This window comes from Gallinula chloropus, assembly GCF_964237585.1.
Source record: "Gallinula chloropus genome assembly, chromosome: 13".
Taxonomy (NCBI): domain Eukaryota; kingdom Metazoa; phylum Chordata; class Aves; order Gruiformes; family Rallidae; genus Gallinula; species Gallinula chloropus.
The window spans coordinates 20,399,824-20,418,526 of NC_140098.1; the positions used below are offsets into that span (position 1 = coordinate 20,399,824).

General features: G+C 52.8%; 1 protein-coding gene across 2 annotated transcripts in view; it reads left to right on the forward strand.

Annotated features, from left to right (window-relative positions):
- GNAO1 (G protein subunit alpha o1) overlaps nt 1–18,703 on the forward strand; it is a gene marked incomplete at both ends in the record, with an annotated part of 134,699 nt that overhangs the window by 79,737 nt on the left and 36,259 nt on the right. For both annotated transcript variants that reach the window (XM_084270030.1, XM_084270029.1), the window contains one exon: nt 10,008–10,168. In XM_084270030.1, coding sequence (XP_084126156.1) covers nt 10,008–10,168 — 161 coding nt within the window. The remainder of the gene's footprint in view (nt 1–10,007; nt 10,169–18,703) is intronic.

Genomic DNA, 18,703 nt, shown 5'->3' on the forward strand with positions numbered 1-18,703 from the left:
TAGCCCCAAGCTGTAGCTTAAAAAGGGGGGGGAAGAAGAAAAGAAGGGCTGGTTTGTGCGAGCTCCCCTGCTCCGGTTAAAGCAGTGGAAGAGGTGCTGTGCATTTCAATGGGGGCAGGACCGTGCTTCTCATGAGATAAATGGCACCCTGCCCCTTTTGCATGCCCTGCACAGCTAGTCCTGGCTTGCTCAGCTTTCCTCTTCCCTGCCCGCCCCCCATGAACACCCCTCCCTCCCCAATACGCTCCCCAGCAGATTTTTGTTGCTGTTGTTGTTGTTGTTGTTGTCATTGAGCTATTCATTTTCCATAGGCTGCCTTCATTCCCGTGGCCTTTTGCAGCTAGGAGACAAGATGTTGCCTTGGAAACAAAGCCCCTTAGATGTTTGGAGTCTCTGGGATTGCTCTGGCTGCTCCCGAGTACTTTTTAGGTTATTTTAATTAACCACACAAAGATGCAGCAGGCTCGGAGCCAAGGCAGAAAGTAGCCCCGGGAGGCGGAGGGAAGGCGAGTGTCTTACCGGCAGCGCTCGCTCTGACGGGGAGATATTATGGGGTTGGGTTTTTTTCTCTCTTTGCAATGCACCACGGGCTGAACGCCTGAGAGAGAAACGGCATCTCCAGAGAGCGCTGCGCACGCAGGGCTGAGCCTGGGGCTGCGGGCGGGCAGAGCCGCAGCAGCGCCAGGGAGAGAGGAGGGGATTGCCGGGGGAGGGAAAGCAAAAGTCATGGGGGAGGGAAAGGGGTGAAGAACGGAGAGTGGCAGCCGTGTGGCTCTGTCAGGGGTTCTCACTTTCTGACCGACTGACTGTGCCATGGAGGGACCCACTGGAGACATACGTGGTGGCTATGGGCCCGCTCTGCTTATTTGTATAGGAAATCAGATTTCCAGGCTGGCTGGACAGCTGTGAAAACCTCTGCGCTGAGGTTTTACGAGCAACGCTGCTCTATGCCACAGGGTCAGTCAGGAGCAGCATTAACAGCCCCCCAGGATGAGCTTTGCTCCCGTCCAGGCAGCTGGAGCACGTCGGCTCCTCCTGCCTCAAACCCATCCATGGGAGAGGTCCGAGCCCTTCTGCAGAGGGGCTTTGGGAGGCAGCGAGAAGCCAGGCTCCTCCCATTTCCCCTTCTCCAGAAGCATCACTGCATGACGCTGCCAAATCTCCGTTCCTCCATGGAGAACGTTGCAGACTAAGCTCTTACTCCTTCTGCAAAGACATAAAATAAAGAATCAAAACAAAAGCTGATTTAAAGAAGCTCCCTAAGCCCCTGCCGGGACTTGAACTACTTCCAAGCTGGCAAATGCATTCCAGAAAAAAGGGAATATATATAATTTTCAAAAAAAATAATCAACCCAGCCTTAAGCCCACGCCTTGTTACTCATGTCAACGTGGTCCTCTGCTGGGGGCAACCATGAGAGAGGGCTTTCCAGCTGCAGCATGACTGGCAGAGCCAGGGAGAAAGGTGGAGAAGGGAAGGAAGGAAGGAAGGAAGCAAGCAGGCAGGCACTGGAACAGGACGTTGGGAGAGGAGGTGAGCACTGCTGGGTCACAGCCACGGAGAGGTTCAGCCGTGGTACTTGAGGTGTCACAGCTATTTCCATTCTGGACTGCAGGCAGGCGCTGATGCCATCCCCACCGTTCTTTGGGGCTTGAGGTGCTCCCTGATATTATCATTGGGGTGTTTTAGAGGGAAATCCACCCTACATTCCCCAGAGGTATTATGTAGGATTACACACAAGGGAGCAGTTTTGCTCTTTTGTGGCGTTTTCCATCAGAGCTTAGCCTCACAGGCGCCCAGGCTAGCAAGATGCTTGCAGATCTTCTTATCCCTTCTGGTGCCTCCTCACAGAAGCAGGGATGTCTGCCTTGTCCTCCCAAGTGTCATCAACGCCTGGTGCTTTTCATTTTTCCCCCACCATGGCTGGTTTTCCCTGTCAATACTACGTGATGCCGTGGTTACAGAGATGTAGGACAAATCCCAGGTTATGGGCTTTTTGGTTTTGACATTCTTTGATGCTATATTTGTGCCAGAATAATAAATAATAAATACACACAACAGCATCAAAGATTTCTTCTGCCTGCTCCCCCCAGCACCCCCAGCCTATTTCTGCCTATCCCTGTTAAGCCATTATAAAGATATTTGCCTGCCAGCCTCTTATTTTACAGACTGTTCTTTCATCTAACGCTGCACCTGAGGTCCCACTTATTCACTCTCTCTGAAAAGAGCTGTTAATAAAAGAAAGTCCCTGTTAATAGCCCCAGGAACAGCTTTCCCTGGAACGTTGATGCCAGATTCCCGTTCCTTCCCCTCCATCCTCTCTCCCTTTCCCTCTTCTCCCTCCTTCCATCCGCACCTCGCCAAAGGGTCAGGGAACTTTCTTGACACGGTTGTAAGGAAAGCATGGGGCAATTTTTCTCTGCAGTATCTGAAATGATTGTCGTTGTTTCACCCCGGCTGAGAGCTGAGATCCATGCAACTCCCTGCTCTTAAAGGAAAAGAGGAGGGGGAGAAGTGGTGGGGGGAAGGAGGGAAGGGAAAAGGAAGGGGCAAATAACAACCCGAAACCAAGAAACCAATAACCCGTGGGTTGGGATAAGGATAGTTTACTAGAATAGCAGAAAGATAAAATACAACAATAACAGGACTTCAGAGCAAAAATCTATGAAACTGTAGATACCCAATGCAGTTTCTCACTGAACCCACAGCTCAGGCCGTGCCACCCAGAGCCGTCCCGGAACCCGACCGTTCCCTGAAAACCACGTGTCCTGGAGCTGCCCCTGCTCCTCCTCCCATCAGCCCCCTTTATACTGAGCAGGACGGAATTGGCAGGGAATACCCTCTTTGGTCAGTTTGGGATGCAGGAGAACTCGTTGGATCCAGGAGGATCTTTTATACCACCTAATTTCTTGTCACTTCCACCACATGGAAAATCCCGTGCTGTTTGGCTGCTGTGGTACCTCCTCTCACACCAGCAAGGCAAGAAATAATTTTGAGGCACCCTGCCAGGCAGAAGGTTTGGGCTACAGGCACCAAACCCTCCAGCTGATAGAGTTCTTTTAGCGGAGAGCAGGAAGAAATCCCAGCCCAGATACCCCAGTTACAGGTTAGAGAAGGAAAGGGGTAATGGGGAGCTGAAATTTAGCAGGATTTAGGGGACATGGGGGGATTTATCCTCTCCACCTTGCTCTCTAAGTATGTATCTACCTCACCAAATAAAATAAGATCTTAAAATGAAATAAGGGCCTTTCTGATTGAAACACCATCGCTTTCTTCAGGGCTGGATGATGGAAACCCACAGACTTCATCATACAAGGCACTGATAAATCTGCTAGATTAATTGTAGAGCAGAGATTAGCACCCAGCGTTCAGCATCAAGCTCTGAGCATTAAACTAATTGCTAGGCTCCAGCGCCGCACGGCTTCCCAGCAGGAAGGCGCTGCCCTATAAATCATCACACACGAGCAGCATTTAGCCAGAGATGTTAAAAAAAATATAAAATAAAACCCAGCTTTGTCCTGGGAATACTCCCACCATAGGGGATGGTTTCTCTTTCTGTTCCAAAGACAAAGCCCAGTTCCCCCCCTTGGGGTGGGAAAGCATATCCCCTCTGCCCTGCTACCCTTAGCATCTGCCTAGAGAGATGTCGGTGTGGAAAATCATAAAGACATTTGAAGAGAGGGAGATGTGCAGGCTGTAGCTGTCGGGAATTCCCAACCTCAGAGCGGGTTCCCAATCTCCATCACTCCCCCTTGGCCATGCAGTTTGCAAGGAATGTAAACCAGCCATTTCTGTTAGGAACGCCAGGAGATGATGCAGTTTCCTCACCACGGTACATTGGGCATTTCCCTGCTACACAAACACCCCGGTGCCCTCACGTTTTACAGACCTTTACCCAGCAGAGAGGATTTTACAGAGAAGAGAAGGGCAGTAGGCTGCAAGATTTTGCTCTCTGATCTTTCTGTGCTCCCAGCCTCCTCCTCGTCCCTGTGGCAGAGCATGAAGCCATGCGGCTGAGGTCCCCTGTCTCTCTCATCCCATCCCAAGCTCTTTTGTTCGGTGCTCATAGAACAGAGGTCCCTTCAAAGCATCCTGCCCTCAGAGGGACGCTGGTGGAGTTTGCAGTGGCTCTCAGTCTCTCAGGGATGCCTTCTTCCCAGTGGCTGGGACAGACAGAGTGACATCATCTCACCTTGCATTGCAGCTAGTGGGTCAGGACCTATTTTGAGACCATTTAACACATGTTTTCTGGCTTTCCTGCCCTTGCTTAGAAAAATCAGGTCAGCTATCCGCTGTGCTGGTCTCACCCAGCTCAGAAGCTCTTCTGAGGTCCTCAAGGACAGGGGAGGACCTTACTACTTCCTAGAAGAAAGAAAATTCAGGGCGTTACTTGCCCATCAGCAGAATCCCTCTTGCAGGCAGAGTTCTGCATTGTTGGTTGGTGGGGTTTTTCCACCTCACCGGTGAGCAAACTGCCATTTCCTACAGGACATAAGGCTGTAGGAACCCTTTCAAAGGAATAAAAGCAGCACCAAACACAAAGCCTGCCTTAGAGCCACAAGAATCTATAATGCCAGTCCTGCCTAACAGCTCCCCAGATAGGAAGCAGCAGATGGAAACCACAGCAGTAACAAGGCTTCAGGACAGAGATCCTACACCAAGTACCCAACACACCAAAGATTTTTGGCAACCCAGTTGGTGGCTCCAGAAGGATGTGAAACCCAGGGCTTTACTGACTGCCAGGAGGAGGGGTCTGCACGTCACCACGGCTGTTGGGTTATGTTTTCTGTACCAAACAGCCTGTCCCTGGGGACAGACAGCAGCCAGGCCAGTCAAGCTGTTGAGAACCCTTTCCCATGGGCAGGGTAGAAGATGGGTTGGATGATGTGGTGGAAAGCTGACCATCTCTAACTTAGTTAGGCTCAGCTTTGCTGTGTGATGGAAATTGCTAGAGAGCTCTATGCTGAGCTTCGTGTGGGTGCACACCCCTCTTCCCCAGACCGCTGGGATCCGTGGTGGTGGGATCTGAGCTTTCCAGATCCGATGCCGACTAACAGGTGTGAGGTGAGGGGAATGTAGTTTGGGTGCCCACCTCATGGCTGTTCTCTGAGGGATAGGTTTGAACAGTTTTCACTAGCTGGGCACCTTCCAGGGGCTCTCAGAACTGCATGCCCAGCAAGCCAGGTGCCAAGCAGATGTGGGAGGCCTTGGAGAAGTGCTGTGAAGGTGGACGGGAGAGTGGAGGAGGAAGGGGGGAGGTTGTCTCTGCTGCAATGCACAGCAGCTGCTCCATGCCAGACAGATTTCCACAGATTGAGAGGTCAGCTCCATAACAGATGTGAGGAAGAGAGAATGAGGGAGGGAGGAGTCATACGTGTAGCTATGTATTCAGCATCTACAGAAACTCCTCTGGACTTGGATCTGGGCCCTGCATGTCTCTGGAAGAGGCGTATCCACCAGCTCTGCTTTGTTTCCAGAATTCATTTGGGCTGCAAATGGGGTGGAAATAACCGGCTTTTGCTGCGATGCAGCCACGCTTCAGCTGGGAAGCAGGGTCCAGGCTTCTGAGATGCTCTGTGAGGAGGAGGAGGAGGAGGTTTTCGGTTTATGAGCCACATTCTGCCCCCAAGTTACAGGACCTGGTTTCTCACTGAAGTAGCAGAGGCACACATACAGCTCATGGGATCCAGGTCCCATGAGAAGGTCCTTCTCCTATGAGATCCTTTGTGGATGCTGGATGCTTTCTAGACATCAGGTCCCTGGCTGTTGATGGCCACTACTCTGCTCAGCTCTGCACCAGGTTGTTACACAGGATTGGCTTGCTGATAATTAGTGCAGTGCCTCTGATTTGCCTTGTGCTGACAGCAAAGTACAATGCTTGTCTTCCCCACCACCGCCCAGGGTATTTTCCAAAATGTTCTGGGACGCAGCTTTGAGTCCAACATCACTCCAGTGTGAACCTGTGAGATGGGCTGAGCGACCAGTACCCTTAATCAGAGTAAATAACAGCAAAAATGATATTTACTGGGATTCAGTCTGCCAAAAGGAAAGCACAGTACGATATGACAGCCAGGTCAGCTCTCATGTGGGTGTGAGCCAGTGCTGCTCCCTAAGGTTTAGCAGATCTGTACCGCATAGCTTCACACAAGGTGTTGCCTTTTCCTTCAGTTCTCCCCCTCCAGAACCCTAATCCTTTGGGAAAAAATGGAGGGGAAAAAAAAACAGTCCCCTAGTTAGTGTCCAGGCACTTTCGAAGGATGGGAGACAGGATTTACCCTGGGATGATGGGAGAGATGCGGGTCTGAGACCCACCCTGGCATGACTCTACATGGGCAGGGCAGGAGCGGCTCTGTTGGTACCTGATCGTGGGTGGTGGTGAGCAGCAAATAATTAGGGGTGGTCTGTATCGCCGTGGGGGTAAATGAGTTGTCCACAGAGACGAACATGAGTGCCAGTAAGGACCAGCTGCCAGAGGAGCCCTTCTCCCTTCCAGCAAGGTCTCCTTATGAACGGGACTTGTACCATGGGTCTGGCGCAAGAATGGAGACGCACTGACGTCCCGCTGAGCTCACAGGCTTCATGTTCACTTCTGCCCATGGACTTCAGTGCGGATGAAACCCACCCTGCCTGGCCCTACAGAGCCTGCTCCATTCCCTGACAGGTGTGGAGGTTTGTCCTTGGGTAATGCGGTTGTACAGCTTGATGGCTAACGGCTGGACGTGCTGTTCTCCATCCCAGGGGTTCGGATGCTTCCCCAAGCCAAACCCTGGCAGCCAGCTCCAGCTCCCCACTAGAGACAAACACAGTCAGCACTCATGGGGAAGCTGTGGGGATGGGCTAGGATGCTCCTGCCAGATAAGAACCGGAAAGAAGACAACCTGCCCAAGCCATCACCCTCCTCCCAGCTGGCTCATGCCGAGGGGACAGGAGACAGAGCAGCCAGAGAAAGGCAGGGACTGCAGAGGGGGAAGGAGCCCTGCACCATTCCGTGGCTCCTTCCAGCCATCCCCAGGGCAGAGCACTGCCTATTTTTAGTTCCCAAGGTAGCTGAAATACCACCGTGATATTCATTAATGAAACCCCCTTCGGATGGGAACTGCAAGGTGGGGGGCGTGGCGGGGGATGACGATGACAACTGGTTAGTCTGTTTTGTTTTGCTGCATTTAATTGCTGGCTTCATTACAGAGGCTGAGCGTGGCAGGAGGCTCGGCTCCTCTCACCTCGGGAAAAGCGGGAGCGCCAGACCCGGGGGGAGGCGGGAAGGGAAAAGTCAATCAGGGAGTATTTAAAAATCTACCTGCTGGGCCCAGGGGGGGCTGGAGATTTTAATGTCATTCCCAGCTTGAGTTGCGACCTGGAGAGTGAGAAAAGAAAGGGGTATCTGCTCTTCTTGGATCCTTAATTGCTCATTAAGTCATCTCAGAAATGCCTCAACTCCTGGATGGCCCCATGCTCCCAGATGGAGGGGCTTCATCCCTGGGGGGCAGTGGGGGGAGGAGGGAGAGGAGTATTTTTAAAAAGACTTGTTCCACCTGCTTTTTCTGTGCCTATAAGACTGAGAGCTCAGTCTCACTCCACAAAATAAAACTGAGTCTGGACTATTTTTATGAGCATTCAGCAGGAGTGATAAATTCTCCTACGAGCCTTTCCCTTGCCTGGCGACTCTGGCTGCAGGGACCCTCCCCCACCCCTAAAAGGGACCTCTGGTGAATGCAGGGGAGCAAGTACTAAAATACTCCCCCTGCCCTACGAGCTCAAGCCCTGCTCCTGTCCCAGACAGCCCTGACAACCACAGCCAGAGCCCCTGGTGATGCCCATTCTGCCCTGGCATCACTGTATATCCATGTCTTCTGCCCAAACCCTCCAGCACTGGGGAGTCACAGGGGACTCCTGCAAGTCCCAGCAGTGGAAAAAGTGAGGCGGCTGTTTCCCAGCACAGAAGCACCCAGGGCCGTGCCGTTCGCTCGGGTGCTTTGCAGAAGGCAGCCTGCAGTTAAATCCACATGGCTCAGGACCAGCTTCAGATGTCCTCTGCCATCTTCTGCATCTTGTACCCACCATCCCTCCCCAGCAGACAGGGCAACGTGCAAAAGGCGTTCAGTCCTTCCTACCCGACCGAAAGCATGGGTGCTCCTTCCACATCACCCGTGCATGCGTGTCAGGGCTGTGCCATCAGCAGCCTCTGTGTTCGTTGGGGGCTGTGAAAGGAGCAGGGTCACAGCTCCAGAGGGCAGGCAGACCGTAGCAATGATTTATGGACTCACAGAGCATCCTAAGGCAGGTTTTGAGATGAACTGAACTCTCTGAGGTTTTTTGTCTGGGCTTTGGAGGTGTGGGTCACCAAGACTGCTGCTCCAGAGCGAGCAGAGTGGGTACAGAGGGTTTGTTCCTTATTCCTGGGCACCAGAATAGGAAGTTAAATATTCTGCCAGAAGGACTTTATGTTCATAAAGTCTTCAAAGCGTAGAGACTCCACCCCATTAAGTTTTATGGCATGGTGTCTCCATACAATACTGAGACTTCTCCAGCCCATAAAGGCTGGATGTTCAGGACACTGGTGTCCTTTTCTCTGAGCACGGAAATCTCCAGTGCCTTCAGTCTGCAGCACTGGTGATTTTTTAACAAGATCAGTGTTCAACAGAGAGGCTGCGGAGGAGTCGTGTCATACACCGTGTCGTTCCCCACCTACACGATTAGGTTATTGTGCTGCTCTTCAGCACTGGCACTTCTCCACTTCTAATGGCACCCACGCCCCAAGGAGTGACCTGCTGGCTTTGTGGTACGCAGGGAGAGCCACCCATTTGGGCTGTTCCCACCATAGCTCCTAAATCTGAGCATTGGACAGGAGTGATAGCAGCACCAGGCAGGGCAGAGGAAGAGGATGGAGCTTGTTGTAGCCAGGGAGGATGTAGGAGCTCCCCAGGAGCTGCCCACCCAACTGTGGGTGGCTTTCTGCTCATGAGATGGGTCATGAGGGGCTGTTTGTCCATGGGACAGTGACAGCAAAGCACAGGTGCTGCCAGCACTCACTGCCCTTTGTGAGACTCCTGTTTCTGGTCAGCGGTTGATGATTTGGGCCAAACGCCCTGGAAGGGTGAAGATTTCCTCCTGCATTTGTCCCAGAACAGGTTTGATCTAGCAGACAAAAGGTAATCAAACCAGGAGGTTAGCTTCACTAGTTTGCTGTAAACACACATGAGGAATATGAGCTCCTCTTTTCCAATTAACTATAGCTGTATTAATTAAGTGGTAGAAATAGGAGATTTATTTTCCCCAAATTTTCAAAGCCACGAAAGAAAACCTCTGTGGATTAGCCAACACCCCTGGGGGCTCAGGAGCTGGGGGGGAGGTGATGTGGGACATCACCTTACTGCAGAGCAAAAGTCATGGTCATGGCTCCGGGTGATGTGGGTGTCCTGCACTCCAGAGGGGTGAAGCATCACCGACTGCGGGCTGTTATGGCAGGGCTGAACTCAGCTATTCCCAGGCTGTCTAGACATTCCCATCCTAAATCTGAGACATCTTCCAGACCCAGGCTGTGTCAGAGGATTATCTAAAGTTGCCGCTCCAGCGAATCAGTTTCCTCACCCAAAACTGGTGCTGTGGGAACACATCCCACTGGCTCTCCCCTCACCGCCATCCTCCTTCACCACAGGCCATTCCTCTCCCTCTGAGTCGCAAAGCACAGCAACCAGCTGGGGAGGTCTGGGGGAACTTGAGTTACCCCTGTAGCAGGGGCACATGGCAAAGAACAAGGATTTGGGAAAAGCAATAAACCAGCATCAGAAAAAAGATTCAATACAAGAATATTTCTGGACTTGGTGACATGGCCTAGTGTTGGACCTAGTAGGGCTGGACTCGACGATCTTGAAGGTCTTTTCCAACTGTAGCCATTCTATGATTCTATTCTATGATTCATTCCTGACAGCTTGCTGAACTGTTTCTGAAACCTCTGGCTCCCAGTTCTGCCCCGAGCATCGCTGTGACCTCTTGTTTCTTTCCTCTGCAGGCTGATGCCAAGATGGTCTGTGATGTTGTAAGTCGGATGGAGGACACAGAGCCCTTCTCTCCAGAGCTGCTGTCAGCTATGATGAGACTCTGGGCAGATTCCGGGATCCAAGAATGCTTCAACCGGTCCCGGGAATATCAACTTAATGACTCGGCCCAATAGTGAGTATCCCTTTCCATGGTCTCCTGTGTTAAGAAGCTGCATTTGGGCTTGTTGAAGTTGTAACTAACAGTAATGACATCATAGCAGTGGAGCTGAATGCAGTTCTGCTTGCCAGCTGGGATGCATGTTGTGTCACAGGCTGCTGAAGGCAGAGGGGATCAGGCAGGACATCCATGTCCCCTCTGAGGTCAGGTCCATGACCCTGAGGCCAGGTTCCCAACATGACAGTCTGATCCCATGGCTTTGGTTCCTCCTGATCTCTGCCCGTCAGCAGCTGCCCGGGCTCTGAGGAAATGTTTCTTCATTTCTAAAGATAATTGATCTGGTGCATCTGCCGCCACCCAGGCACAGAGGCTGAGGCTTCTCACCACATCGTTTCCATGGTGGCAGCTCCTGCCACCAGACAAAATGTGTCCCTGGCCCTGCTGTACCGGCTCATGGCCTGTACTTGGCAAATGTGGGGAAGTATAAGGATGAGGAGTGATGGTTCCCTCAGTTCTACCCTCGGAGTGCTTGGTCATCAGAGAAATAGAGGCTTCCCCAAACGGTGACAGGGCGATGCTACATCCATGCTTTTGCCTTTCACTGTATCCCTTGTCAGCAAGTTCACCAGCTGACTCATGCACTTCTGGAGCTGTTATTGTGTGTTTGGGCACCTCTGCTTAGGTTTTGCCTGGATATCTATGGAAACACGGCCCCAGGCATGGGCGTGGCTCCTGGTTTTGTTTGTGTGGTGGGGCTGGTAGCTCTGGGTCTGCACCAGCCCCTCCTGTCCAAGCTGTCAGGGTACTCAGGGAGCACAGGATCAGTTCTGCTCTTGCAGTGCTGCAGCAGAAGGCAAGTGATGACACATCACTTGGCGTTGACCAAAAACCAACTGAGAAGCCTGCAGATGTGTGGTTGGTGTCACAGCATCCTACCCAACCATTCCTCACCTACATCTCAGTGATGATCCTGGCATAACGCTGCCTTTTAATCACTGCTGGGTGGACATCCATGCTTAATCTCTATTTCATTGCCTGTAGGACCAAAATCAGCTGCCTCTTGCCAGTTATTTCTTTTTAGCTTTCTTTTTTTCTATGGAAACAGGGTCTGACGGCAAAGCCATACCTTTAGAGACATAAATGATATCAGGTGCCAGTCCTAATTGCATTACAACCTCGTGGAAAATTCCTCAATTGTTTTAGAGCCAATTACCTCGAGGGAAGTATTTTGATTCTCCTTCCACACAAGGCAGCAGTTGAAAATAATAAGCGCAGCCCTCCCGATGTGACGGGCTGCTGGGCAACCCGTCAGCGAGAGCTCGGAGACCACAAGCAGCTTCCACACATCGACTGAGGATGCTCTGTGCTGTGACGCGTGTGGCTGCAGCCCGGTGAACTGAATTTCAGTGTCTCTAGCAAAATCTCTTGCATCCAGAGCTGGATGCACAATCCTCCTTGCTGGGGGAGATCCGGGCTGCCTCCCTCCTTGGCCACGCTGCCTATCGTGCTGTGGCTGGATGCTTGTCTTCTCCAGGCTGAGTCAGGCAGTGATGCTGGAGATAACAGAAGTCCTTCGCACTGATGGACCTGCTGCCGTTTCGGAGCCTCTGGTGGTTCCGTCAGTGGGAGCAGAGATGCTGTCACAGGGCAGGGCGCTGTCACGCATCCCGCTGCACCTCCAGGCCCCGATGCCATCGCACCAGATGGCGATGCAAGCGAGAGCTCAGTTGGCACTTATTCACGCCCAGTGGACTCCCAGGGAACAGAGGCATATTTTTCATTTAGTCCTTCCATGCTTTGGGGTTGTTTCTTCTGAGTGAAAGATTCGAGACAGTTTTTCTATTCTCTCCCCTGCCCGCCCCGGGAAAGGGCTTATCTTCATTGACACTGATACCAGGTTTAAAACAGCACCTACAAACCGTGCTTTCATTAGAATCATAGAGTCATAGAACAGTCTGGGTGTGAAGGGACTCCAAGGATCACAGAGCTCCAACCCCCTGCCACAGGCAGGGCCAACAACCTCCAGCCAGGCTCTACACAAGGTTGCCCAGGGCCCCATCCAACCTGGCCTTGAACACCCCCAGGGACGGGGCACTCACCCCCTCTCTGGGCAGCCTGTTCCAGCCCCTCACCATTCTCTCTGTACAGAACTTCCCCCTAATCTCTCATCTCACCCTTCCCTCCTCCAGCTTCAGTCCATCCCCCTTGTCCTGCCAGTGTCTGCCCTTTGGAAAAGCTGATTCCCTCCTGTTTGCATGCTCCCTTCAGGGACAGGAATGAGGTCCCCCCACAGCCTTCTCTTCTCCAGGCTGAACAAGCCCAGCTCCCTCGGTCTCTCTTCATAGGTGAGGTGCTCCAGCCCCCTGATCACCTTCATGGCCCTAAGGCTGAGAATAACAAATTCCAGGCATGAGCCATATCTGAAGGTCCCCAAAGTCTGTCAGACAGTGATGGGCAGTGAGCAGGACTAGCATCGCTCCTTTTTCAGGTTTCTGGTGCTAAGCTTCAGGGACTGGTGTTTTGCTGATGGAGGACTGGGGGGAGCTTGCTGTGGGAGTCAGAGATGGCACTTCACCGATGCTCAGCACCAGGTCCCGCAGTGGCCAGCACAGTGGGACCTTCAGGAGTGGTCCAGACCCATCCCTTCACCCCAGAAAGCACCTGCTGAATGCCCTGAGTGCTTTCCAGACCCCCTTTCCTCCTCTGCCTGGCTGTTTTTAAGAAGCACTACTTGGGCTTCTCAGAGTCTGTGCTGCCGACATCCTACGCTGCTCTTCCCATGCTTTACCGTGAGGTTGTTTTAACGGCTTGGACAACCAGCCTTCTGTTCCAGCCCCTGGGACACCAAGGCACAGGCTGATCTACAGCCGGCAAGAGTGAGCAGCAATTAGTCTCTCATTAATTTCACTCAAAATAGATTTAGTATTTTGTATTAGCCTAACCAAGAAGTGAGTAATGGCTCTGCTCTCCTGGCCAAGATGGGCAGGAGCGGGATGCTTTCTACTCCACCCTGCGTGCCTGCCCGACAGTGCCGACTTCCTAGCAAAGCTTTGCTTCTTTAGGCTCCAAAGGCAGCCTGCCCTTAGCCAAGGGCTCCGAGCTCCTGTGAAGGAACAGGAGAGAACAGCACTTCTGCAAAGGAGTAAAAAACACCGTGACGGAGGTTGGGTAACGGGCAGTGAGAAGCAAAGCACAGCGAGAGAACGGGAGAGCGTAAGATGCAGCGGGCGGTTTCATCTCTTTTCATTGCTGCATTTTTTCATCATCTCCTAAGGCAACTTTACGGGCGGGTTGAGTTCCACATTCCTAATCTCTTGATTATGTTTTTATTCCTACTTTGTCTCCTCTTCCTTTCTTGTCTCTGTGCCTGGGAGCTAAATCTACCTCTGATCATCAAAGAGTCTGGGCACTGCTGATGTCTTTTTCTTCTCTAGCCAGTTTCTGTCTGCGGAAGCACATCTGTGACCCACATTTTGCTTTCAAAAATCAGCAAAATAGAGGTTTCCAGCTGGTTTCCTTAATCTCCTACTTTTGTTCAGATTTTTCAATTGTCTCGTGTTTCCTAGCCCCGAGTTCCTAACTAGCCTGGTCAGTGGAGTTCAGTGCATAGGCCAAGCTTGATCTAAACCACCCAGGGATGAGGACCTGCTTTGAATGGCCTCCAAACTTTGGGGAGGCGGGGGGTGGTGGGGGGGGAAATGGCACAGACGGAGCATCCACACGCAGACCGGTTCTCCGCGCGCATATCCATACTGTCATAGGCCTTGCAAGATGTGTAGGCAGAGGCAGTTTGCAAGTACATAGACACAAGAAAGCCAGGCTCCATCTCCAGTTATTCTCCTCCTGCTTCCAAGTACACTGAAAGATCAGTTGGTGACGCCAGGGCTGTGAAACTACCGTGAAAATGTGAAATATTTTAGGCCTGCGTTCAACCCAGCCATCTTCACACGTAGCGGAGGTGTCAGGGCTGGGAAGCTTGTTGCCTTTGGCTCTCTCCATAGGGAGCGAAGGGAGGGAGAGATGCCTCCGGAGAGGGATACAGCCCTCACTGCTCAGTGGAAAGAGAGACCAGTTGTGTCTGCTGCTCTACTGCCGCCCTGACACCTCAAGTCTGCACCCAGCGCCAAGCCCAAACTGGGCAACGCTTCAGTTGCTCCATCTTTGAGAACTCCTCTGGCAGTGCCTCGTAGAGAAGTGGCACCAAACTCAGAATAAAATACCCCTGCGCCTTTCATCTCACCCTGTCTCACGTGGGGCTGTGTTGTTCCCCACAAAAGAATTGTCTTGGTGTGATGGTCTCATCTTCCCTACTAACTCCTGTTGCATCCCACCACGTGGCAAAACACACTCAGGATGGAGAAAAACAGTTAAAGTAGAACCAGATATTGTTGTGCTGTGGTGAAGGGCTTCCAGACTGAGCCCTGACAAGGCAGCATTGGGACAAGCTGTCCAGAGAGGCAGTGAGATCTCCATCCTTGGAAACACTCAACATCCAACCACCTGAGCTAACTCCAGAGCTCCAATCCAAACCTGTGCTTTTGAGTTTGCTTTTTGGGTTCCCCCTTTGCTCCTTCTGTCATGGCCCTGGGTTTAAAAGGGAGAAAGATCTTCAAGGTTGGCTGTGGTCTCCCATTCCTAGCTATGCAGGACCACGCAGCAAACCCTTAGGACTTGCAGGGCAGGGATGTTACACGTGACTGTCAGCATGTGGTCCATCTTAATGCGCTGCGGTCATTGCTGGTGCTCCCAGACTGAAGAAGGAAAAATTATAGGTCAAGGTTTTGCATTAATATTCCCATCAGGTGTGTAGATCCATTTTCTCATCACAGCCCTTGCATTAAAATATGGGTTTTCTTGCTCGTGCCTCTCACTTGCGCTCGCTCAAATTTCATGGGAGGCAGGAGCAGCATAAATGGAACAGGCCGGTTAATGGGGATGCCTGGCACTGTGCTGTTTATTGAACAACCCACCTCTGTGTCCTGGAGCCCAAGCACCAATAAAGCAGGAAGGGGAGATACATCACAAGCGGAGAAGTAGATACATTTGTCTAAATTTATGGGTTAATTTACCCCTGTAAGTAAATATGCCCACCAGCTTTGAATAATTAAGTTCCAGCTTTGAATAATGAAGTTCCCCCTATGATAAGCAAAACAAAAGAGAGCTGGTTGACTGGAACCGCCGGCCTTGCTCCGTTCCCACAAATGAGATGCAAATAGGTTTGCAGGGAGGAGCAGCTCTGTGACGTCTGCTGGTGCCAGGCCTGGAGCAGGGCTGTCTCAGGTACACATGGGGAGGGGGAGATGGGGGGACCGGCTGAACATCAGCCTGTCAGAGCCTATGGCAGGGCTCATAGAGGTCTCATAGTCCTCATAAATTAAGTAAGGGTCATGGAGCCCTGGGACAGGCTGCCCAGGGGAGTGTGGGGTCTCCTTCTCTGGAGATATTCCAGACCCTTCTGGACGCCGACCTGTGTGGCATGTCCCAGGGACCCTGCTTTGGCAGGGGGGCTGTACTCAGTGATCTCTGGAGGTCCCTTCCAACCCTTACAGTTCTGTGAACCTGTGACTGCCGTACACTCAGGGATGAGTGGGAGCTGGAGGAAGGGCACAACAGGAAACATGTTGTCCTTGAGGTCCGCTGGATGTTTTCCAGCACCTTCCCCTCAGTCTTCATCCTCCCAGAGAGCAGATTTCACCAGTGTCAGCTGCAGCCTCTCCGGGGGCTGCCTCAGTTGACCCAAAGCAGGTTGGAGACAACATCACGGTGTCAAGCAACGTTCACCTTCCCATCCCACCAAACACTGCCAGGGGAGCGTGAGGATTGGACTTCTTCACCTGCACACTCACCTGTAGCCAGGGAGCAGAGGTCTGCAGGACTCTGCGTGGCACAGCTCCTCCGTAAGACATTGCTGCTGGTCATAACGCCCACCCTGCTTGGCTCCTCTTGGAGCCAGAGCTGCTCTCTCCTGGGACACAGCCTGTCCATGGTGGAGAGAACACTCCAAAGCACAGTCCCAGAGCTGGGCTCATCCCTATTCTCTTCCCAAGCTGCATGTGGAAGTCGTTAGGGAGAGGGAAAACTGTCTCAAAAGCCATTTCCTAGCTGGAGCTTCTTCAAACTCAAAGGAAATGAGGGAGAGCAGGAGGTCCTGTCCCTGGTTTCTGAAGGACTAAATCCCCTCTGGGTCTGTGGGAAGGTATCTGAGACGCCATCACTGCCCCACTTTACTTCTCTCATGAAGAGAAGGAGCTGCAGAGCTGGGCTTTGAAGCGGAGCTGTGGCAGCACCCAGAGACATGGGAACATCCAGGAGAGCATTTGCCAGCTGAACCAGAGCTCCGATGCTTCGCTCGCTGCCTTTCCATCTGAAAAAGCAAATTCTCCAGCCAGCTCCACTAAAAACTCAGCACCTCTTCAGTCAGGGGTCTTAGTGCTGTCACTTCCCCCCTCCTAATCCTCTTTTACCCCCCCAAAAAAATCTCTCCAAGCTGTCTGATGAGACCCAGGAGGTAACACAGGCCTCGCTGCAAAGAGCAGAGGAGTTAGGTAGGTAGGTGGTCCCGTGGGGACCACGGCACAGTGGTACCTGCTGCCTCCCAGCCACCTTTCACTGCCGTATCGCATCGTAGCAACAATGTCTTCTGCCCAGGGACTAGTCACATCTTGACATCTGGACTAAATGAAATGGTATTTAATGCCCTGCGATACCAATCGGGGCTGTCCTGCTCTTGGCAAGGCTCCTGCCCGGAGGGGTGGGAGCCAGACAGTAGTTCACGCTGCCTGGAGGAGGGAACATGCTGCCAGAATTTGGGAACAACCTCTTCCCTTCTCACAATTTGTTTGAAGCCGAGGAGCCGCCAGCATGACCGATAAACACAGCACAAGGCGTTCACCCCCCACTGAAACCTGCTGAACCGCAGCCTTGGCCCCTGGAGAATCCATTCCCAGCCCCGGCTGGCAGAGCCAACAGGAATTTCTTCCTGCCTTGCGGAGGGCTGCGGGTGACAGAGATTTGACTTCTTGTGGCTGAGTATTTGTGTATTTTCAGGCTGAAATGTCCTTAGGAGACCAGCTGGAGCTGGCAGGCTGCCACCAAGGGTTGGAGTTTGTTGGAGTTTGGGGTTTTTTGGTTCCCTTCAGGTCCCTTTTTCACTGCAACTCTTACTGCCATCCGCAGCCCCCCCCCTCCCAGTGCTCAGCCCACGCCCCACCACAGGCTCCCACCCTTTACCTCAAGCTCCCTCTCGCACTGGGGAACAGCAGCTCCATAGCCACAGCCCTCCTGGGAACCGCCTGCTCCTCCTCTCCCACAGAGCCAGGAGCCAGAGCTACCCTCTCCCTTGCTGGACCTTGTGCTTTGAAGAACCCCTAGCTCCTCCATCACAGCCTGCCCTGCATCCCTCCCAAGAGTCAGAGGTGGGGTCTCCTGCCAGTGCAGGTCTCCGGGCACCCCATCACTGTGTGAAGCTCCTGAGGGCATCAGGTAGCTCCAGAAAGGCGGATGTTCCCCCACGCGGGTGATTCCGGCATCGTGCCAGCTAGTCAGCTCCCAGCTCATCAGTCACCAGGGCTGTGAGCTCTGTGTTCCCCTGCTTCCCTGGCACATGAGGCCAGGTAGGAACCATCCGGCTGCCACATGGGTCTGCAGCATGTCTGCAGGAGAAGCTGTCAGGGACCACCGTGCCGTGGCTCTTCTCTCCTTCACACGGCTGGCGTCAGGTCTGGCACCGTCTGCGACGCGGGGAGGCGAGCGCGGCGGTGGCGCGTGGTTTCCTGACATCTTTGCTGTCTGTTTGAAACCCTTAAATGGCAAAGAACGGCAGGAACGCAGGGATTTCTTCACAGCCAGGCTGCAGGATGGAGCGAGCCGTCTTCCACGTGGGTCTGGAGACACCAGTGGCGACGGTGTGACAGGGAGATGCTGCCCCCACACCCCACAGGTCCTATCCCAGGGATCATCCCCGTTCGGAGGGAAGTCACAAAGGGACTTTGCCGTGATGTGGGGAGGACATGGCAGAGCTGCTGCTCCTGGCCGTGGGATAGAGCTCAGGAGGAGCTGCTCCAACCCGAGCCAAGCACTGCTGGGCAGGGCAGACAGCTCCAGAAGTTATCCCCCTTTCCCCATCCTTCATGTTTTCATGCCCACAATGCTGTGATTCCTCCATGGGTCACCCCGTCTGCCATCCCACCCCTGCTTGGGGATGCACTGTGCCGGGGTGATGCTGTTTTCAGGCCCCACTGTGCTGGAGAGTCTGAAAAGCATTTGAGTGACTGCTGGAAGTGCACAGCCACTGCCACCCCCGCCCCTCCCCTCACTCGGGGTCCGGTCAGGCACGCACATTCCCCACAAGAAGGGAGAGCGGCACAGCAGCATCCCCACGCTGAGGTGTTTAAGGTCAGGAGTTAAATCCAAACCCAATCATGAGCTTAGCCAAAAAGCGACCGCTTTTCAATATATATTAAGACAACCATTGGAAAATTGCTTTTATCTGCTGCTTCCTAAGCCCTCTGGCTTATATTTTAAAGCCTTTTGTCTGCGAACAGGAGAGCT